Raw genomic sequence first — 22980 nt, forward strand, 5'->3', positions numbered from 1 at the left:
CCACTGTGGGTGCTGAGGACAGAACCCAGGTCCTCTGCATGAGCGTACATGCTCTTACCTGCTGAGCCATTCCTCCAGCTCCCCAGGTTTACTTTGTTTTAAGCCTCATTACACTGCCTAGCCTAGCCTTGAACTTCCAGTCCTTGAACAGGCGTGACCGGACTGGGCCACGAGGTCTGCTAGCAAGTTTTCTTTTGGAAAAAAACAAAAACAAAAACAAAAACAAAACCCTATTTTACTTTCTTTTCTGAACGGGGTCTCACTGTGTTGCCACATCTGCCTGGGTTCACTCTGGGGTCACATGATCCTCTTGTTTCAGCCCCTCCAGTATAGGGCTGACGGAAAGTCCAACCCCATGTCTTACCTCAGTCAGGAAAGTCTTCTGGGTTTCCTCATCACAGCGAATTAACTCCTTCATGACCATCACTTTGCCTGTGGCTTTGTGAGTCACCTACAGGAAGGGCAAGTGTTAACACTGTAGACACCAGAGATAATTCTGGCGTTCTGTTTGTTACAATCTGTGGGCTAAGGGAGTAGCTCAATGGTAGGGAACTCGGCTGGCATGCTCAAGGTCCTGGGCTTGACCTCCAGCACCAGGGGGAAGAAAATAAGGAAGAAAAAGCAAAGGAAAAAAAATTCTTTGCAGTGTCCTCCCATTCCTTGGAGACAGACAAGCCAGAGATGGTGCATAGAGAGCAGCACAGGGCAAAGGGGACTCAGGAAGGAAGTGTATCTTCTCTGCTAGAATGCTGGCCATGCGTTAGGGAAAGCCAGGGCTCTAAACAAGGAAACTGAGAAGGATGGGATAGTATGCTGCCAAGCCAAGCAGGGGCTTTGCTCATCTGGCACAGGAGTGAGTCCCCTGGGTGGACAGAGTCTGGGGATAGGGTGTCAGTGCCGCAGACATGCACCAGGGAGCTGGGTGGGTTAGAGGTGAGCCTTCCATCCTGCTGCCTGGAAAGCTGATACCCAAGGCTTACCTGACCCCCCCTCCCAGCTCTCAGCAGAGGAGGAGGAGAAAAGAGAGAAAGATTAGTTCCTCGGCTCACCAGGGTAGCAGGAGCCGTCACCTTATAGCATGCCGTGCAACCTAGAGCCTGTGGGCACCTAACGCCCCTCACTGACTGGTGGCATGAGGGCCAGGGACGTGGATCCTAACATGAGCTTCCGGAGCCACTCACTACAGCAGCCATGCTGCTCGTCAGTGGCTGGAGGGACAGAAAGGGCACCTCAGACACCATCACTCACAGCCAGGAAGGAGGCTGGTGTCCTATAGGGTTGCAGTGTGGCACTGTAAGGTACAAAGGTAAGAGGGTTGGGGAGATGGCTCAACAGGCAAATTTGCCACTGAAGCCTGATGACCAGAGTTGGATCCCAGAACCCACGTAAAGGTAGGAGAGTGTGGACCCCTCAGAGTTGTCCTCTGGTCCCCACACAAACACCATACACACGATAAAGCTTTGAAAGAAAAGGTAAAGGAAGGTGGTGGTAGCAAAGAGTGCGGCAACTGCTTCCTGTGCTCACCTTGATGGCCTGTCCGAAGAAGCCCTTCCCCAGGACCTCCCCGTGGATCAGGTCACAGGGCCGGAAGATCTGCTGTGAGTAGCTGCTGGAGCAGCGAAGGGACTCTGAGCGACTGATGTCTCGGCTCAGGAGCAGCGGCTCCTTGGGGGAGCTGGGGCCAGGAGACTTGGAGATGCTGTTACTGCGCCTGAGGATGATGGCACAACAGGAGGCTGGGGTTGGATGGTACCTCTGGGGGAGGGGGTTCTTTAGACAGATGTGCTATGTGGGGGCTGCAGACAGCAGTCATTATAGTGATCATAGTAAAAACGCATTACAAATGGGAAATCAGGAGACTAGAGATGAATCTTCGTGGGGAAGTGTCTGCCCCGCACGTGGGCCTCCATGGATTCTACCCTGCACTGAGAACTGCGGGGAAGCAGGCTGGGGGTGGATAGACTGAGACCTTCATATATATACAGGGTGATTAGTCTGCTAGCTCTCAAGGCCTCGGACATAACAGCACTGCAGGCAGCAATCTGCCGCCTTCAACTCTCTGTTTCCAGCTGCACGGCTGCTTGATTCAAGGTGCCATGCAGTGACAGACAGACTCCATCCACAAAAGGGGCAAATGGCACCTTGGATCACTTACATTTTAAGATAATAGACATGCATGGTGTTTATGGTAATGAAGCTGTTGTGTTTACATTTGCAAAAGCAGCCAGTTACCGCTGGTGACTGTTATTCTGGCTTATGGAAGAAAAAAAATGACCCTCTGTCCTGTGCTGCCACCTTACTTGCTCGCAGCACACACAAAATGAGCTGCCCTTTCCAAGTAGAGGCTCTTCAAGTCATGTGAGCAGCTCTCTGGCCACCCAGTCTTCCCTTTTCCAGCCTGTCTGCCCTCTGGTACCTTGCCTCTACTCACTCAGTCATGCTGGCCAAGGCCCAGAGGCAGTCGGGAATGATCTGTGGGGAGGTCGTGTCTCCAACAGAAGCCCGACTGACTGCTCATCGGAGCCAGGGAGTGAAGTATCTGCTTCCTAGTTCTACCTGTAACATTAAGGAGTGCTGAGCCTGCACTGTACAACCTGGTGTCCTTTGCTGCACTTAACTCTTACAGAACCCAGCAGCACAGACACAGAAGCAGGGTACAGAGTATGAGAGGAGGAAATGCATGTTACAGATATGTCTGCCTGAGAACCCAGGGACCTACCTGTCCCCTGTCCTGGCAGCAGCCTGTTCAGGGCTCATACACAAGCTGTTGCTCTCCACACACTTTGCAGGCTTTGGGTATGGCAATGTTTGTCCCCCAAGTCTTAAAACATCTGTGTTTGACGAGACACAGCAGGGCCTCTAACCCAGCACACAGAGGCAGGCAGGTCTCTGTGAGCTTGACGCTAGCCTGGTGTGGTGGTTTGAGTATGCTTGGCCTAGGGAGAGGCACTATTAGGAGGTGTCCTTGTTGGAGTAGCTGTGCCACTGTAGGGGGGTGGGCTTTGAGACCTCATCCTAGCTGCCTGGAAGACAGCAGCCTTTGGAACAAGATGTAGAACTTGGGGCTCCTCCAGCCATATGTCTGCCTGGATGCTGTCATGCTCCCACCTTAATAATAATGGACTGTACCTCTGACCTGTAAGCCAGTCCTGGTTAAATGTTGTCCTTATAAGAGTTGCCTTGGTCATGGTCTCTTTACAGCAGTGAAACCCTAAGACACCTGTTCTAAAGTTCCAGGACAGCCACGGGTACATGGTAAGATCCTGTCACAAAAACAACAAAAACCAAGCCCCCAAAATGCCATGCTTCCCTGTAAGTTCATACCCTCCCCCGCTCTTCTTTTCAAGATAGGGTTTCTCTGTGTAGCTCTGGCTATTCTGGAACTCACTGTGTAGACCATGCTGACATCAAACTTAGAGATCTGCCTGTCTCTGTTCTCGAGTGTTGAGATTAAAGACAAAAGCCACCAATGCCAGGCTTTTGTCCATCACTTTCTTTACCAATTTTTTTATATACTTGTTTGGTCCTGTTTGTTTCCAGCCCACATTTCCTCCATGATGGATTTTAAAGATTGTTGGCATTACAACAATTTCTAGTCTAGCTCAAGTTTAATGGATGGAGCCCAATCTTCTGTTTTGGTGTGTGTTTGTTTGTGTGCACCTGTGCACATTGTTCGAGAGGGAGAGACAGAACGTGTGTCTGCGCAGATGTCTATATGTGTACCCGTGCACACATGCAGAGGCCAGTGGAGGAGATCAGGTGTTCTCTGCCACTTCCTACCTTATTCCCTTCAGAGATCTCTCCCTGGACTTAGAGTTAGGCTGGCAGCCAGCAAGTACCATTAATCCTCCTGTCTCCACTCCCCACAGTGCTGGGTTACAGGAACATGTATATGCCTGGCTTTTTACATGAGCACTGGGGGTCCGAGTTACCCTGTTTGCTTAACAAGCAGTCTGACCACATCTCCAGCCTGATCCTCTCTGTTGTGAGACAGCATTTTACTGTCCAGGCTGGCCTTGAACTCATAGCAATCTTCCTGCCTCAGCCTCCTGAGATAGTCTCACTATGTAACTGTAGCTAGCTCAAACTCGTGATACTCCTCAGCCTTGCTCATGCTGGGATTATAGAAATGTCCTACCACACCAAGATTCTGACCCTGTGGTTTCTAAGGAAACCTGGAGACACCTGTTTTCACATCTACACAGAAACTCTGTTAACGGTGGTCCCACAGGGAAGCTAGGTCAGCTCCAGTACTGGATCCTGACCCCGCCTGCTGGTTCCCTAGGCTGCTGGCTTCCAAAAGACAATATAGCCTCTGAGGGATATTCAAGGTACAAGACAAAGATGGGATGGAGCAGCACCTCAGAGAACGTCTCCTCAGTGTTCCCTCCTGATTTTCCTTGGCGTCCAAGGTGCTGAGCATGAGAGTATGTCCACTACTCTGCATGTGGGGAGAAAGCCGGGTGTCTAGCCGTAACTGGTCCAGGCGCTGGGGGACAGGGTCATGTTCAATCAGCAGTTGAAGTGTCTGGCTCGTCTGGTTAATCGCATCCTCCACCTGTGGCCAACAGCAAGGAAGGTCAGTTTCCACAAGCTGTCCTACCTGAAGCTACCTACTGCCCACTGTCTTAGCACAGTGGAGCCACCATTTAATTTGCCTAGAGGTAGCCTCTGGCTGCCAGAGGTCATCATTCAATGCCTCTGTCTGGCATTGGCACCTTGTCATCTCCCCACCTGTCAGCCCATTGCTTCTGCCTTGGAAATCTGTTAGGTTGGCCCAGAAAGCCACTGGTTGTCACAGGCTCAGTGTTAAGATTGGCAGGAATGGGAAAAGGTAAAGGCCAGAGCCGGATCTTTCAGGGGCCTGTTCTGTGCACCAGGCCCACACACACTGTACCTCTTCTACTCGGAGAGTGCGGACAGGGGTCCCATTGATCTCCAAGATGCGGTCCCCGGGGTGGATGGCATTTCGGTTGTTGGGGCTGATGTGCATCCGGTTGACCCTAAAGATGGACAAGAGTTAAGGCAGGATGAGAGCATTCTAAAAACTCAGCTGGTCACTTGTATAGGTAAAGCTCACCAAGTACTCAGACCCCAGTGGCCACACGCCTGAGGCCACCCTATAACCAAAATGTAGTACCCACCCCAGAATGCTTCCTCTCAGGGAAGGGCACTGTCACTGACCTACTGACCTAAGCCAGAAACCTGGACATTGTCCCCATTTGGAGTTCCCTCAAATCCTTTCCCTTTTCCCTTCAACCCCTACCCACTTCTGAGAATCCTGCCTTCTCTCATCACCATAGTTACCAACATATCTCTCTCTCTCTCTCTCAATATCCCTCCCTCTCTCTCTCTCTCTCTCTCTCTCTCTCTCTCTCTCTCTCTCTCTCTCTCTCTCTCTCCTGGATCACCGAAGGAGCCTCCTAACAGCTCTACATCTGGGGTTGGGGATTTAGCTCAGTGGTAGAGCACTTGCCTAGCAAGCGCAAGGCCCTGAGTTCGGTCCCCAGCTCCGGAAAAAAAAAAGAAAAACGAAAAAAAACAGCTCTACATCCCTGGGCTTTCCTCTCTCCTACCTAACCTTCATACCAGTGGTCCTTCCAAACGCCAATCTGGTTATATTACCTTGATGCTTAAAGCCCTTAATAGACCTCCTGGACTTTCCCAGTCAGGTCCTCCATATGAACAGCCACTTGGGCTACTCTCTCGACACTGAACAATCAGACACCCACCTCTGGAGATATCCGGTCTCCCTCTGCCTTAAACACATTCCCTTTCCTTCTTATCTAACGAAACTACAGACTAGATCTTGCCTCCTGAATTCTTAATCCTAGTAACCTCTCACCTGCACTTAACATCCAGCCTCCCAGTCAGTATTTACAGGGCTCTCTCCCTCTCTATCAGCCACCACAAACTCCCTGCCATGATGCTCTGCCTCAACCCAGACCCAAGGGAAGAAAATGAAGCCTGGTATTACATGGACGCAGTCTCGCCTCTAGTCTTTGGATGAGACCCAAGGTAGGATCTTAGCCTCTTTGGGGCCTATTTTCTTCATTCTCCATTCATAAATGCAACCAATAAAATAACTAACTTCCTATTAACGGCAGCCCTGACTAAGGGAGGTCCTTCTGGAGTTTATGTTGGAGGGTGTCTTGGGGTTTCTATTACTGTGAGGAGATCCTATGACCACATCAACTCTTATAAAGGAACACATTTGATTGGGCTGGCTTATAGTTCAGAGGTTCAGTCCATTGTCGTCATGACAGGAAGCATGGCAGCATCCAGGCAGACATGTGCTAGAGAGGGGGAGCTGAGAGTTCTACATCCAGATCTGCAGGCAGTAAGAAGAGAGTGGCATGGGCCTGGCTTGAGTTTCTGAAACCTCAAAGCCCACCCTTAGTGACGCACTTCCTCCAACAGGGCCACACCTCCTAACACCACTCCCTAAACCTTCAAATATATTCAATATGTATTCAAATATATGAGCCTCTGGGGTCAATCTTATTCAAAGCACCACAGGTGGGGATGACAGATGACCATCAAGTTAATTAATACACACTGATCAGACCGAATAATTTCCAGTAGACATGAAACCCAATACCTGAAAAGTAGTGGAGCAGGAGAACCATGAAGAGCCCAGGTCAGGAGAAAGGTGATGGAGGTCAGGAGGAAGTCCTGTGGGTTCTGACCGTGAGCCTCTGCTGCCAGGCTCTCAAAACACTTACTCTTTCACTTGCACGGTGGTGGCATAGTTAGAGGAGGCGCTTTCCACAGACACAGAGAAGCCACGTCTGCACTCGGTGGTGGCAGGCATGGAGATGAGCGTGACAGAGTAGGGCAGCTGGTCCTGGACAGACTCCGTAGACAGTCTTTCAAACATGGGTGCCAGCACCACCTCATTGTGGCACTTCCCGCTGAGGAGGACACAAAGTGAGCCGAGACCCTGCAGGCCTACCCGGACGCCCTCCAGCAACCACTGTGTCCTGGGGCTTGAAGCAGCAACCCAGCCTCACCACTACTGTCTCTGCTACAAGTCTTGATGGGCTGTCCAAAGGGAGGAGTCTAGGACTTGGGTGACAAGCTGGGACAGCAGCAGAGAGAATACTGGGAAGAACCCTGGCCTGGAGGTGTGAGATGGACTGGGTTTTCTTGCTCTGCCTGACTCCCAGTAAGAACCTTGGCCTGGCTGCCTTCTTTTGTTAACCAAGCAGCTGGATAGGGGGATGTAGGTCAACTCTACAGTCTTTCCTTTAATGTGGAGCTGCCCCTATGAAGGCACTTTCCAGCCATCTCCTCTCTCTGGGAGGACTACATACAGGGCAGAGTGATGCTGTCTGGCAGACTGCTCCAGTTGCCTCCACCCAACCCACGCTGCTCCTGCCCCAACTCCTGGCTGCTATTACTGTGAAGGGTGGCAGGGCACATCTCACCAGTAGAGTGTAGCATGCTGCACCAGGGCGTACGCATCCCCATCCTCGATGATCACCTTGCAACTCATGCAGGCAAAGCACTCTGGGTGGTACTTAAACTCCCCAGCCACCTGTGTGTGAGCAGACGGAAACACCATGGGGGGAAGGAGTGAGCTACTGCTTCCGTGAGAGTGGAGGGGATTAATGTGGGTGAGCACCATCATCAGGGATGTGCTAACGCCAGCCACCAGAATCCACTCTTTCCCAGTACAGAGCTACAGATCCCAGTCAAAAATCCAGCCTCTCGGTCCCTGCCGCAGAGCTTCTGCGGAAGTGATGGGGATGTCTCCTGCCATTTCTAACACTACAGAAAACTGTTGGCCTCAGTCATAAGACCATGTCCCCAAAGTGGAGGCTCCTACCACGAAGGTGCACTGTTCCTCCAACACAGGGCTGGCTAGTCTGCTCATACCTGTCTCTGCCAGCCCAGTCTGGTTCCTGCCTCCTGATTCTCTGATCTGTACCTAGGAACATCCTCCTCTCAACCTGTCCTTTAGGTTTCATCTCGCTGCACTGTTCTCAGGCGTTCACCCACTCACACCAGCAGTGCACTAAAGGCCTTCAGGTATAACACACCGCACTGCCCATCTGTCAGATGTTGCATGAACTCACTGGAGAAGTTGGCTGTGGGACTAGGGCTGCCACTTCCATTTTGGACCTGAGCATGTTTGTCTCAAAGTGTTTTCCAATAGCCCTTGCCTGGGGGTAGGCTTGCTCTCCCAGGTCTGACAGGGAGGGAACATCGGCAACATGGCCGACGAAGAAAACATTGTGTCCTTGAGAACGGGAGGGGAAATCACTCCACAGATTGTTTATGTCAGGATATAAAAACCCACAGTAGGGTTTTTATAGAGGTTGGAAGTTCAGCCACTGACGTTCGTCCATGGAAAGAAAGCTTAGTCAGGGACTCTGTCTCAACTTTCTGCCAGTTTCTGCTGCATCGTTGTAAGCACCTGGTTTGATGTTCCTTTCTTTTACTTGGATGCTTCAACTAAGGGGATACTCGACTGTACCTAGGACTCTCTCAATCAGGAACCGTAGTGGCTTCCTCACTGGGGTTCTGCAGTTGCTCTGCTGGATTGTCTGTGAGCCTCTGATTTGATGAGGCTGCCCTAGTGGTGTCTGTAGCAGCCTACCAGCTGCTACACTACTCCTGCACTTACTTTTGGTGGCCATAGACGTAATAAACTCACTCACTGGGGACCAAACTTACAGCCATCACAGATAGTCAGTCCTCTGGACCACACAGAACAGAGGGAAGGCTAGACCTGTCTTTAGTAAGGGCTCAGTAGACTCCTATGGTTGAATGAAGGACATCGTCTCTCTGACGAAAAGACCGGATGATGACTGGTCATGGGGAACTGGAAGGGCTATCAGGGGACTGTGGACAGAGGGGCAGAGGTGCAGGCTTACCATGGCTGGCCCTGTCATCAGCAGGGAGCACCCGTGGCAGAATTCTCCAAACTTGGCCCAGTAGTCCTTGTGGCAGTAGAGCTTCCCGTCCTTCTCATAGTACCAGTTGGTGAGGGACTCCTGGCACTCGGAACACCTGCAAGGCCAGAAAGGAAATGCTATTGGATCTCTAGAATAGGCCGCACAGGCAGTCCTTGGCTCCTGGTCCAATGACAAATGGGCAGGCCCTTCTTCTCCCAAAGACAGGCTGGAAGCACAACACGAGCTCTCCCAAGGAAAACGGCTCCTGAGCAAACAAGGCTCAGAAACCAGCTGTGCTGTGTTGCCTGCCTCTGGGAGTAGGTGCTTTGAGTCCTGGGCCACCGGACGCTTCAAAGACCCAAGAAATCTCTCCTAGAAAAATGCACATATAACTTATGTGTGGGAGGTGCAGGTATCCCTCAAGTCCATATGTTTCAATCGCCCCACTTCAAAACCAAGTTACCACAGCACTGGGAAGGTGCTCTTGAGGAGGGAAAATGAAAAGCAAAACAAAGCCACCAATTAGAGAAGTTCGCCACCAGGCTCAGCATGGGGAACACACACTGCTCTCGAAGAGGACAAGTTCTATTCCCAGCACCCAGTGCTCTAATAGGACCTGCACGCACAGGCACAAACCTACACACAGATAAAGATGTCTAAACGGAAGACACGCTCTCCAAGGTATGGTTGAGGGGAAGGTTTTTATGGAGGCATCTGAGGGAGGCAAAGCAGACATTACGGAGGCCGTGAAAGGAGAGGAGAAAGATATGAGAGGAGAGAGAGGGAGGGGGAGGGAGGGGGAGAGAGAGAGAGAGAGAGAGAGAGAGAGAGAGCGAGAGAGAGAGAGCGAGAGCGCGAGCGCACACAGCTGAAATAGCAGGGTTATAAGGGAATGAGAAGTCAGGGGTGGGAAACCCATGAGCTGGAGTTGGTTAGGGTACGGGCGGGGTGAGAAGAGCTGAGAACCAAAGGTGGTTGCTATGTTAAGGGAGCCTGGAGGCCAGTGTGCACTCTGGTATGCTAATAGGCACCACAGTTAGCCATTTGTTTCCTTTTTTTTTTGGATCCGACACATAGACATTACATTTGTTAAAAACAATAAAGTAGGGGTTGGGGATTTAGCTCAGTGGTAGAGCGCTTGCCTAGCAAGTTCAAGGCCCTGGGTTCGGTCCCCAGCTCCGAAAAAAAGAAATAAGAAAAAGAAAAAAAAAACCAAAAAACAATAAAGTAAAATTGTATTATTTTATATTTATTGGTGTTTTGCCTGCATGTAAGTCTGTGTGGGGGTATTAGAGCCCCTGGAGTTACAGACAGGTATGAGCTGCCACCACGTGGGTGCTGGGAACTGAACTCAGGTCCCCTACAAGAGCAACAGATGTTTTTAGCCACTGAGCCATCTCTCCAGCCCCAATAAAACAAAATCTCAAAAAGATTTTAAAAAAAAAATTCAGGCGAGGGCTGGAGAAATGGCTCAGTGGTTAAGAGCACTGACTGCTCTTCCAGAGGTCCTGAGTTCAAGTCCCAGCAACCACATGGTGGCTCACAGCCATCTGTAATGGGATCTGATACCCTCTTCTGGTGTGTCTGAAGATAGCAACAGTGTACTCACATACCTAAAATAAAAAAATAAATCTTTAAAAAACAAAAAAGATTAAAAAAAAAAGTTCAGGCAAATTCAGCATGGGGGTTGTGGTGGTTTGGGGAAGAATGGTCCCTATAGTCTCATATGTTTGAAACCTTGTCACCAGACTGGAGCTGTTTGAAAGGATTAGAAGGATTAGGAAGTATGTTCTTGTTGGAGGAAATGTGTCACTGGAGGTGGACTTTGAGGTTTCAAAAGCACAAGCCAGGTCCAGTGTCCCTTTTCCCACCTGTGGATCAGGATGTAGCTCTCAGCTACTGCTCCAGACACAGAGCTTAAACCTTATTTATTATTGGGTTCATATATATGGTATGCGTATGCGTGTGTGTGTGTGTGTTCCAACGTGCTCCCACCATGATGATAATAATGGACAAAGCCTCTGAAATTATAAGCACCCCGTTAAGTTTCTTTTATGAGAAGGTAGTATCTCTTCTCAGCAACAGAGCACTGACTAAAGAGAGTGGGTTGAATGAGAATGGACACCACAAAGCTGGGCATGGTGTTGAAAGCTTTTAATGCCAGTACTCAGGAGGCAGAGGGCAGGCAGATCTCTGTGAGTTAGAGGCCAGCCTGATCTATAAAGCAAGGCTGGGATAGCCAGTGCTACGTAGAGAAACAAACAGACAAACAAACAAAAGCCACCAGAAGTGATTGGTTTTGAAAAAGTTTCAAATATGTATAACATATTAAGCATATTCCACATGGATTTAGGAGTGGCTCAGACAGCACAGAGCTTCACGGCTGGGCAAGCACTCTATCAACTCAGTTACAGCACCAGTCCAGCAGATACACAGAGAGCTTCAAAGCTTCTATTATTGGGTTCATGCATATGGTGTGCGTGCGTGTGTGCGTGTGCATGTGAGTACGTGCCTGTATGTGTGCACGTGTTAGCGTGCGTACATGCATGCGTGTGCGTATGCGTTTATGTGCGCGTGTGTGCATGCATGCTCACGCCCTTGAGCTGGTCAGAGGACAGTTCAGTGGAGTTGGCTAACTCCTTGCAAACCTTTACCTGTGTTGGGGATTGAAATCTGGTCAGGAGGTCTTTGCCCACTGAGTCACCATTCAGGCCCCAGCATAGGGTATTTTGTTTGTTTTTTAAGTTAATTTTCATAGAGGATGGTAGCATATTCCTTTAATCCCAGCACTTGGGAGACTGATGCAGGAGGATCTCTGTGAGTTCAAGCTTTGTCTATTCTATATTATGAATTCCAGGACAGCCACATAGTGAGGCCTTGGTAAATAACTAAATATTCCTCTTCCTTCTTTGTTTCTCCCCTTTTCTGGGACAAGCTCACACTTAACAAAGGTAGGCCTCAAAAGTACTTATAGCCCCAGGGCAGACTCCAACTCCAGGTCCTCCTGCCTCTACCTCATGATAAGCTTGGCTTCCACCGCTCAACTGTTTTCAGTTTCTTTCTCCCCTTTGTTGAGATCCCTCTATTACTCCTCACTATGTTGATCAAACTGGACTCAAACTACTAGGCAGGACTTGAAAATGCCTATTTAATTGTGCAGAATGCACACACAATTTTTAATTTTGTATAATTAGGCAGATTTGTTCTCTCCCCTTCCTTCATTGACAATTTAAAGTTTTTCTATAGTTTATTATAATAGTTTCATTTAAGTCAGTGCCATAGTATAAATAGCCTTTTTACGTGTTTGACTGTGTGCCTTCATGGAGGTGAGAAGGACTAGGACCTCCTGGAGGGAGGCAGACAGTGCTGAGTAGTAGGGAGTCACTGGGAACTGAAACCAGTTCCTCAACAAAAGCCAGGAGTGCTCGGAATTGCTGAGCCATCATCCCAGCGCGGACAAAGACAAAGCTTAAAAAACCCTTTAGCGTGATTTCTACTGATGTGTGAGCACATAATAATGGTCATAATAACAGATACGTTTTCTGTTGAGTTTGCGAAAGTCAGGGGAAAGGGGGTGGGGCTTGAGAAAGCCTAGAAAGACACAATAAACCAATAAATACCTCAACCCTGGATTCAACCTTAGACTAAAACTGGAAATTACTGAACAACAGTTGTGGTAAAAATGGATCAAGTTTCAATTTAGATTACAATTTGATTATAAAATCTGTTACCCTCCCCATCCCCCTTGGTTTTTTTTTCAAGACAAGGTATGTAGCCCTGGCTATCCTGGCTTGGTAGACCAGGCTGGTCTCACGGATTGGCCTGCTTCTGCCTCCCAAGAACTGGATTAAAGGTGTCCATGCCTGGTGAAATTTCTAACTTTTCTTAGCCTTAAGAGTGACAACTGTCACCTTGTTGGAGATTTCCACTTTTCAGTCAGTTGAGATGTGTTGTCAACCTGTGCCTGCCCACACAGGTGGCCACTATCTCCTTTCTAAGCCTACACAGCTAAGCCCCGCCTCCTGCCCACCTAGCCAATAAACTTCATTCCTTTTAGTCAGACTCTTTTTTTATTGAGCTAGGTCTTATTATGTTGCCCAGCCTGGGTCTGGACTCGAGAGATCTTTCTGTATAATCTCTGAAGTAGCAGGAACTGTAGGTCTACACCTGTGTGGGCAGACTGCCTACAGTAATCGCAAAGGCTTTCTGACCTACGCTGGCTACATTGTTGCTTCTCAGAGGTCACACAGGGCAGTCCCTCTGCAGGGCTTCTAGCCCTGCCACTTAATAGTTATGCCTGGGTAAGGTATTAGACTTTACTTCTCTGGGCAGTTCATCATCTGTAAATAGAGTGCTGTTAAAATTAATGAGACAATATGTATAAATGTACAGAAAGCTTATCTAAAAGGCTCAGTACAGCTGGAACACGCTATTAACTGCAATGAAAGGTCACGTCATTGGACAGTCCTGCACTAGTTAGGTAGCCTTCTACAACTTTTGTTTATCTTTATTGAGTCAGTCTTTCTGTGTACTCTTGGCAGTCCTGGAACTTACTCTGTATACCAGTCTGCCTTCCAACTCAAGAGATCCTCCTGTCTCTGCCTCCGGAGTATTGGGATTAAATGTGTGTGCCACCATGCCAGGTCTTGTTATTGGTTGTTTTGAGATCAAGGTTCACTCTATAGCACAGGCTAGTCCCGAGCTCACAGCAATCCTCTTGCCTCAACTTCCCACTAGACCCAGCTTGGATAAGTCCTCGTAGAGGCTTTTTTGAGGCAGAGTTTTACCATAGCCCTGGCTGGCCAGTAGCTCAGAGATCTGGTATTAAGGGCATTTCGCCATCATGCCTGGCTTTCTCAGAAGCCTGGTTAACCAGATGTAAAAACAGCATCCCACTGTAAACAATGTCACAGCCCTCTCCAGGGTCCAGCAGGACCGAGACTAATGCATGAAACCACAACTGATTAAAATTCAGGGTTCTCCAAGCCCCGTCCCTGCTGATGCATCTATAACCTGACTCCTGCATCTAAGGCTCGGGGATCACTGCCCAACCTCAGACAGAAAGACTGGAAGATCCACAGGAACATAGGAAGTTTGGGTGTGAAGTGTTGTTTCCTAGAAACGTCAGAGAAGCTATTCCCATGAAGTCTCACCAACATGGCTGCCTAAATAAGACCCACACCAGTATGGAAGGAGGAAAGCTTACCGGGCTCCAGCCCTAGACAAGAACCATAGGTAACTATGGGATGCTGAACGTGGAGAAATAGCCTCCCCTAGCTGGGTACCCAATAGGAAGGGCCAGCTCTGAAAACCCACACCTAACAAGTAACATTGTAACATTGGACAGACTGAACAGGTTCTACTTTTATATTTATGGAAAAAATGTAACAATAGTTAAAAGAAAAGAGACCATGAATTTGAGAGAGGGAGGAGGTGGAATATGGGAAGGGTTAGAAGAAAGAAAGGGGGGAAATGATGTAATTATAATTTCAAAAAAAATTTTAAAAGGTAGTCCAGGACAGTCAAGGGGTGTGTGTGTGTGTGTGTGTGTGTGTGTGTGTGTGTGAAAGAGAGAGAGAGAGAGAGAGAGAGAGAAAACGCACGTATGCACCTGTCTTAAAAAATACCAGGATGGCACACCCCTTTATTCCTAGCACTCAGGAGGCAAAAGCAGGCAGATCTCTGTGAGTTTTAGGCTAGCCTGGTCTAAGGAACAGGTTCCAGGACAGCCAGGGCCACACAAAGAAAACCTGTCTTAAAAAAAAACCACAAATAAATAAATACATAAATTAATAAGACAAACCCCCAAAGACCCAGCTAGAATGAGGACCAAGTAAGTTAATGTACATATACAAAGGCATTTCACAATGAAAGACAGCATTGTATCAATTTGCTAGGGGATGCAGAGATGTGAGACAGATACAAGGTGTCTGTAGATCTAAACCAAACCGAATCCCTGTGCTGCTATTCCTGAGTGCAGTGTGGACATGGAGTTAGGGGTGAGCCGAAGCAGCCGTGAAGTGGAACGCTGCTGAGCTAGGAGAGCTAGAGAAGCCCTGCAACATGGAGCACCCACCTCCCATGGGTGCTGTTCCAAGTCTGTGGCTTTTCTGCTTATTTATGGGCATTATTGACGTCTTATGCCACATCAGGCTCCCTCTTGGGAGCTGGGTGTGGTACCGAGAGCACATGGATACGATGGGCCTAGCAGTGTGTTGAGCTCTGATTTAGGAGAGAGAGCTAAATTCAAGCGTCTAGTGCTGCATGCTCCTGGCAAACCCTTTCCTTCTGGGGGTTCACCTTTCTTTACTCATGATCCCCGGAAGACTTGAGGTTCCAACCTCAGTACCACCACCCGCCTGATCTTTGTTTCTCATTTGTGAACTGGTAACATGGTCACAAGCACTCGGGGTGGTCATGCCAGTTCTGAGTGACTGTGGGGCTGCTTTTGGGTAGCTGGCACTCTGAGTGAGGCTTCCTTCTTGCCTCCCACCTTCTAGGTAAGTTTCCTTCTCTTCCTTCAGACTGTGAAGTCCTTGAAAGCAGAGGCGGGGTCCTATTTCCTCTCCATACACTTAGTGTACAAGCCTCGGGCTGGGCAGGTCTTGAGTGAATGCTTTCCAATTGAAAATGAAGCACAAGGACTCTGCGTCAGGAGGGCCTATCTTCCCCCCCCCCCCCCCCCCCGTCCGCTGTAGCGAGAAGCTGGCGCAGGCGTAGCTGTGCCCAACTGCAGGCCTGGGCTCTCTTACACCCTCACATGGTTTGTGCGCCACCTCGGGCCGTGGAAGCCAGAACACACCCTCCTCTCTACTGCCAATATCCTGCTTTTGTTCACTGCAAGCAGCTCTTGCCAGGCGGGCAAGGGCACCGGCAGGGAAACTAGTGTAGGCTTGCAGGAGGCAGCCACGGCGGCCTGCTGGGATGCACACCTGGCTGGAGAGCGCACCGCTGCGCGCGTCACGTGTCACGTGTTACGGAATGCCTTTGTAGAGCGCGGCCAGATGCATGCCCTACCACAGGTGCCTCTGAGTGCAGCTGAGCAGCTGACAGAACGGCTGAAGGTCCCTTAAGCTGTTTTTGCCAATAAACACAGCAGGCCTCTCGGGCCGCGGGAGAATTTAAAGTGCTAACTTGGGCATTAGCAACATCTGTTGATAGTTGTCCATTCGAGTGATGGAGCTGGGACCTGAATCTTTGTGTACCTGGCAAGGAAGCCATCTCTGTAGCAGTGGACCTCAGTGGCACGGCGTGGCCATTTACCCTGTGTTCTCCAGTAGTAGTGTCTGTTAAAGAACCTGTGGAAGTGAGGTACCATTTAAAAATGTTCCACCTCAGGTTCTCAGAAGGCATGGCATTTCCCCCAGCTTTCTGTTTTTGGAAGCTTCAGGTGAAAGCCAGATCTGCCTGGCTGCAGACCCTGAAGCACCCAGCTAGGAGGTAGTTGTGCTGGGTCAGAAACCAGGATTCAGGTGAGGTCCTCAGAGAGACACACAGGCCACATACAGACGGTGTTTACCCAGTTCTCTTGACACACTGTGGGTGCCTGGACTAAGAAGGTGCTCGAGTGTTCACTTCACTCTCAGACCTGAATCTGCAGGCAACGTACGACACAATAATCATCTGAGTCCAAAGGGAGCTGTGAAAATGACGGCAAGTGAAAACCCCCTGCACGGCCCACCGCAGGCCACCAGAAGTGTTCCATTCCTTTTCCTCCAATTTAGGAACAGTAAGGGCAAATGGAGACCGACCCTCGTCCTTCCCATGCCCAGGAAATGAATGGGGGTCTGCTTCATACCTACAGCCGGTAAGCAGGCCTCTTAGGAGAAAAGGAAGGCCCTCAAATGAATTTTCTACCGAGCCTTAGCACTCAGGACCTTTACTGTGCATGACAACATGTAAGAACCAAAGGCAACATGAACTGTGGAGAGAAGCCAAGTCATACACGGTCCACCTCCACACGCTTCGTGATTCCTCAGACCGATGTTTACCTCAGACAGGTAAGTTCTCAACCCCACAGAGCGAGGGTCATGAGCATTAAAGCCCTCCTATGTTCTGGAAAAGGCTGGGCTGGATGCTCCCCTTAAATCTAAGCAGCATTGGCTACCATTGTTAGCCTCTTTCCAAGTCTGGAGTAGCTATGACAGGGGATAGAGACTCAGATCACCACCACACACCCCTCTACTGCTTCTTCCCACAGACTCTATGGATTGAAACAGTCTGCCCACACTAACTCTTGTGGAGTTTGTCCTGTAACAAGCTTAGCAATAGAGGACACTGAAGCAGCTCCAGTGGGGGAGGGGAGGCTGGTTGGCAGTTCATGTAATCTGTACAGCTCACAGGGGGTTCCTCGAAGATCTGGGAGGAGAGAAAGTACCAAAGTGTGTATGCCTCAGGGGGCAGCCAAAAAGTAACAGTTGGGAACCATTCTCCTGATCCAAGCCCTTCAGAAGGCTGGAAGGAGGCTGCAAAAGTCATAAAGGTTATTGCTAAGTTGAATAGTTTTCAAACATGGGTTGCTTTATGATGCAAAGATGTGCTTGTTTTCTTCAATGGGCAAACTCCAAACCAAGCCCACCTAACTCGTCTTGGACAGTAAGGGAAATCCTGTAAAAGGAATTCCTTTAAACATGAGGAGCACTCGTCACTCTCTCGACTGGGAACATAACTCGGTGACAAGAGTTCCTGTTGGTAAATGTGGCTATGGCTTCACCAGCACTAGACAAGAAGACCACTCCCTGATTTACCTCTTCCCTGATTTACCTCTTCCTCAATTTGGGATGTTTCCTTATTTGGGAGCACCTGAGATTACACCATGCCGCTCACACCAGTGGCAGGCAGACAAGACAACGCACACTCTGCTAGAGTGGGGCTTGCTAGGCAGAGGGGCATACAGGGCACAGAAATGACATCCTTCATTCCCTGTCTCCTCCCTTCCCCATCACATGGTCACGTCTGATCATGTCCCATGGAATCTGGTTACGTCACCTTTTGCAACCACAGCCCTAGGACTTTTACATCTTATGGACTTTACTCCTCCAGAGGCCCAAGGGTCAAGGACTTAACTTGTTTGACAGAGTCCAGAAAGGGCTCTGGTTCAGGAGCTCATGAACTCTAATCCCTGCTACAGAGGAGCACATGACAAAGGAGGGGACTGATGGGAGGCAGCTTTATGACCAGGTAATGGTTTAGCCTGGGAACTTGGAAGGCAGGGTCCAGGCAGTCCCTCCCCTGGGGCACAGAGCCCTGTGCTTCAGTAGTGGCTTCAGGAATGTGGCCTCTCGTGTAGGAGGGCAGAGGGTCTACTGCAAGTCAGTGCCCTTTGATTCCAGCTGGGCAAACAGAGCCTGGAGAATGGAGGTGAGGTCATCAGGTTTCCCAGGGAGGTTGGTGGAGAACAAGACAAAGGACTGTTGGACCTGGGAGGCCCTGGGGACCTGGCTCTCAAAAGTTCATTACCTGCCCTAGCTGCAGCTCCAGAGAAGTGTCATCATGGCCACATGAATCAAAAGGGGCATACTGTTCCCGCTCACTACGGGAACAGCCCTTCCCCCAGATGCCTTCGCAGGATTTAGAGGAACGAGGAGGACCTGAACGAGTCGCTGCCACACTTGACATTCCACTTGGCATCTGGATCCCGAATGGTAAAATCTACCTCCTAGACTCAAGATCAACTTCTTGCCTCAATTCAGAAAACAAAAAAACAACAAAAATCTTCACTACATCTGGCAAACCATCCCTCTCCTGCTTTGACAGGGAGGAGAGCAAACCTGAGATGAGCATGGGAAGGAGCTGCAGCCCCATTAAGGATAAGAAACTCCAGGACCAAAACAAGCCAGCTAAGGGGACCCTGCGTGTTGCTGCTGCTGACACTGGTAGCTTCGTCAGTAAAATGGAGCTCTGAAGTATCTTTAGGTTTGATTGATGAAATGTGCCCCAAAGGAGCGCTGCTGCAGTCAATATCCAGAACCAGTCCCCCTTTTGGTCTCTACAAGGGCTCAGCAACTCGCTGGGACCTCATGGTAGCTGCTCTTCTGCCTAGGGACAGCCACAGATTACTATCCTCATAGCGAGGTCTGGCCACAAAGCTGGGGTGGGAAGAAAAAGTCAAGCAGAACTACTGGTGAAGGGGAGGCAGTCCTCAGAAAAACAGGTTTCTCCCAAAGAATAAAAACAAGCCCCACCCCAGGCAGGAATGGCTCCATTCAGAAGGGACCCAGAGGGCCAGAAACCCCCTGGGGAGTTTCTCTTGAAGGTGGGGTGGGGCAGAGAGCAAAGACAGACAGGTCGGAAGAAAGTTTCCACGCCTCCCCATGAAAGGCCTCATAGAGAGCCCCTACAGATGCACTATCTGGGGGCTGACCCAGAAACTTCACTCATCTGGGAGCTGAGGAACCCTTCAAAGCCGTGGCAAATAAGCCATTAAGAGAACATGTATACAGTGCCTACTGTGTACCAGACTACTCACACCCAGGCCTTGCCAGTTTTTAGTTTGGCAAAACCTGCCCATCCTGCTTGTTGGGACAAATTCCTGGGCAAGCAGCAAGGCCTGTAGGTAAGACACGTGAGCGTCACAGAATGGCACCCCATTTGTGCCTTCTCCAGACACAGTAACACCATGCTGTGTTTTGTTAGGAAATGGAGCTGGGGCTCCCCCAGGAGCGTCCTTCACCTCCCTGTTTTCATGACACCGGAGTGCCCTTTTCCAGGCTGCTTCTAAATAGGCTCTTCTGGTAAAACCAGGACTAAGTGAAGTCAGAGGAGAACAAGGAAGACTTTGGCCTTTCCCTCAGGGCTAGGAGCGGGGATGAGAGGTAGGTCTGGGAGACCAACTCACCTAAAGGGGTCTCTGGAGGTGAAGTAAGCCGGGACAGACAAGTAACTCCCCATCTTCTTCCCACACCAGATCAACAGGCTCAGCTGCAAACCCGTCTGGGAGTGCCTCAGGCTGGCTGCAGACGGCCACCATGACAGTCGGGTTCCCGGCACCTTTGGTTGGAGCCGGCCGCCCGGTGCTCACCTCTGCCTCCGAAGCAGCAGGAGAGAGACGATTCCAGGCCCCTGGTTCCTTGGCAGATACCCGCAGGGGCACATGGCTGGTGCGTCTCCTCCCCGGTTCTCCGGAGCTCCGTGGCCCACCGGGGCTCCGGGAGAAGTACCTCTCTTCAGAGGCTAGAGACACACAGGCATTCTGGGGAAGGGGCCGGTGACTAGCTAAAATGAGATGCTGCTGTCAAGTTAGTCCGTCCTTCAGTCCCACCCACCCTGAATGAGGGAGGGAGGAAGAGGAGGAGCTCGGGCAGAACCGAGGTGTGTGGTTGGAGCAGCTGTTAGGAAACAGACCTCGCAGCAAGGGGTGGAGCCGGGGCCGGAGCGAGGCTGCAGGCAAGCGCCACAGACAATAACTGGTGCTGGCTGTGCGTCCACCGCACAGCTCAGGGCAGGCAGCGCAGGAGGGCCAACACATTAAAGTCCAAATGTCACCGGCCTGAAGAGCTGCCTACAAGGCGTTAACTCTTCCGAGAGGTGAAAAGCACAGGGTGACAGCTTCGGCAGAGCTACAACAGGAGGGTGCTCCCCAGAAACATCCATAGCTCTGGACTGGTCTCTGTTGTTGTTGGGGTTCCCATTCATCTACTCCCCCTGCCTGGTCTGGGGACAGCCTCAAGAGACTATCCACTTCCACTCTGGGGCAGTGCTGCGCTGCTCTACACGAGGAAACAGGGCCCGGAGTATGCATCTGTGTGACTTGCATTATAAGCATATTGATTCCTCTAAGGTGGAATTATGCCCACTTCATATTCTAGGAAAGTAAAGTGTCAAGAGATTAGGTGCCTCACTGATGACCAAAAGCCAAGCAGTGGCAAGGCTGGGACAGCCAGCACCATTGTGTCCTTTCACTGGTTCCCATAAGTCATCCACTCATCCCAGAAGGCAGTGCTCTTTCTTCCTCTGTGTACGTCTTAGCTGGAGTTTATTGCCAGCTTGACACAATTTAGAGCCTCCTGAGTAAGGGAGACCTCAACTGAAGAATCACCTCCATCAGACTGTTCTGTGGCACTGTCTGTGAGGAACTGTCTTGACAGATGTGGGAGGGTCTAGCAGGTGGGGCTGGGCTAAATAAGCAGCAGACAGCCAGGTATGATGGCTAACACTTTTAATCCCAGTAGATGGGAGAGCGTGGCAGGCAAGTCTCTGGGAATTGGAGGTCAGTGAGGGCTGTATAACAAGATCCTGTCTGTCTCTTTTTTTGGAGACAAAATTTCTCTGGCTCTCTTAGAACTCAGCAGATCCAACTGTCTCTGCTCCTGCAAGTGCTGGGATTAAAGGTGTGCCCCACTCTCCAGCAAGACCTGTCTTTTTTTTTTTTTTTTAAATAGAAAAAGAGAAGAAAAAAAAATCTAGCAGAAAATGAGCAAGAGCAAGCAGTAACCGGCCTTCTGCATGGTTTCCGCTCTAGGTACTTTGGGCTCCTTCCCTTACTCTCTCACTGATGGGACTCCTACCTACAAGTGTAAGCTGAAAGAAATCCTTCCCAAGTTGCTTTTGGTTATGGTGTTTATATAGCAACAGAGCGGAAACTATGATAGTGTCCAGTGTTAGCCATGCTTCTTAACTGAGAACCCGGCAGGCGGAGGAGAGAGTAATCTGAGGTGCCTAGGAGCGGACAGGCCCAGATCTCTCGAGTGGGAGCGGAGCATAGCTGAAGAGCCCCAGCTGTGGGTGTGCCAAACCCCCAGTCCACAGGGATATACTGGGAGGGACTGGGGACCCCCTCAGACCTTGATGGACAAGGGGTTGTGAGACAGGGTATTTCCCACCAGGTATACACATCTCCCCTCCCCACTAGAAACAGCCGGAAGTCACTGGGCAGCTGCTATCTGTCACTGTAAAGTGTGACAGGAAAGTCCTCAACAAGGGTGGTCCATGGGTTAGAAGGGAATGTTCTCTCTTTTCTTCAGCTGGGCACAGAGACCCTGAGTGTGATGAGAAACAACGAGCACTGAACGTGTGGTTAACTGCTCACCACAGATCCGCTATCGTTTTTTGCCTTTGTTCAGCATACGGATTGTACCCACTGAACAGATGTCAAAACCAAGGTCTAAGGGGGTTGTTGTCAGCTTAAAGGCAAACATCTTGTCAATAGTGAAGGTGGATTTCTACCTCGGTAAGGACACCTCCATAGCAGGGGTCAGAACACTCTTTGTAAAGGGTTAGAGGACAAATATTTTAGGTTCTATAGGTCTCACAGACCCTTGCCACAGCTACTCAATATTTCAACCACCACAGCATGCTCGGTAGAATAGAAACAAATAGATCTGGCTATGTCCCAGTGAAACTTTATTCGTGGACACCGGTATAATTCTCATGAGTCATGAAATCCTTTTTGGCTTTTTTTTTTTAAAAAAGATTTATTTATTTATTATATATAAGTACACTGTAGCTGTCTTCAGATACACCAGAAGAGGGCATCGGATCTCTTTACAGATGGTTGTGAGCCACCATATGGTTGGTGGGAATTGAACTCATGACCTCTGGAAAAGCAGTCGGGTGCTCTTAACCGCTGAGCCATCTCTCCAGCCCCCTTTTTGGCTTTTTTTAATTTGTTTTCCCCATCAACCATTTAAAAATGTAAAAATCAGGGCTGGAGAGATGGATCAGTGGTTAAGAGCACTGGCTGCTCTTCCAGAGGTCCTGAGTTCAATTCTCAGCAACCACATGGTGTCTCACAACCATCTGTAATGGGATCCGATGCCCTCTTCTGGTGTGCAAATGTACACACAGGCGAAATAACCATATACATAAATAAATCAATCTTTAAAAAATGTAAAAATCAAAGCCAGGACAGAAACGTGGTTTAAAGGTGGCTTGGGTGCTGGTGTGCTATCCTAGCAGAGACTGTTAGTTCGAAGGCAGCCTGATGGATCTAGTTCCAGGCCAGCCAGACTGCATAGCATAGTAAGACCCCGTCTCCAAAATAAAATAAACATTTTGGTGTCCGTATTGAATGCTGAACTCAAGTCTGTCTATCCACTACTGTAGACAACACTCCAGCTCCGGAGGCAGGGGAGTAAAT

The 22980-nt window shown here is 49.7% G+C and overlaps 1 protein-coding gene across 12 annotated transcripts in view; it reads right to left on the reverse strand.

Annotated features, from left to right (window-relative positions):
• Nucleotides 1-22980, reverse strand: part of Limk2 (LIM domain kinase 2) — a 125500-nt gene that overhangs the window by 66425 nt on the left and 36095 nt on the right. For 4 of the 12 annotated variants that reach the window (XR_010057359.1, XR_595861.4, NM_024135.2 and 1 more), the window contains 7 exon segments: nt 8883-9018; nt 7431-7540; nt 6726-6914; nt 4898-5003; nt 4362-4558; nt 1525-1711; nt 365-451 (listed from right to left, as the gene is read on the reverse strand). Coding sequence is in view for 6 of the 12 variants with exons in the window: in NM_024135.2 (NP_077049.2) it covers nt 365-451; nt 1525-1711; nt 4362-4558; nt 4898-5003; nt 6726-6914; nt 7431-7540; nt 8883-9018 (1012 nt within the window). In the remaining 6 variants the exon portion in view is untranslated. 12 annotated transcript variants of the gene reach the window in all.

The sequence above is a fragment of the Rattus norvegicus genome, chromosome 14 (assembly GCF_036323735.1).
Source record: "Rattus norvegicus strain BN/NHsdMcwi chromosome 14, GRCr8, whole genome shotgun sequence".
NCBI classification, from domain to species: domain Eukaryota; kingdom Metazoa; phylum Chordata; class Mammalia; order Rodentia; family Muridae; genus Rattus; species Rattus norvegicus.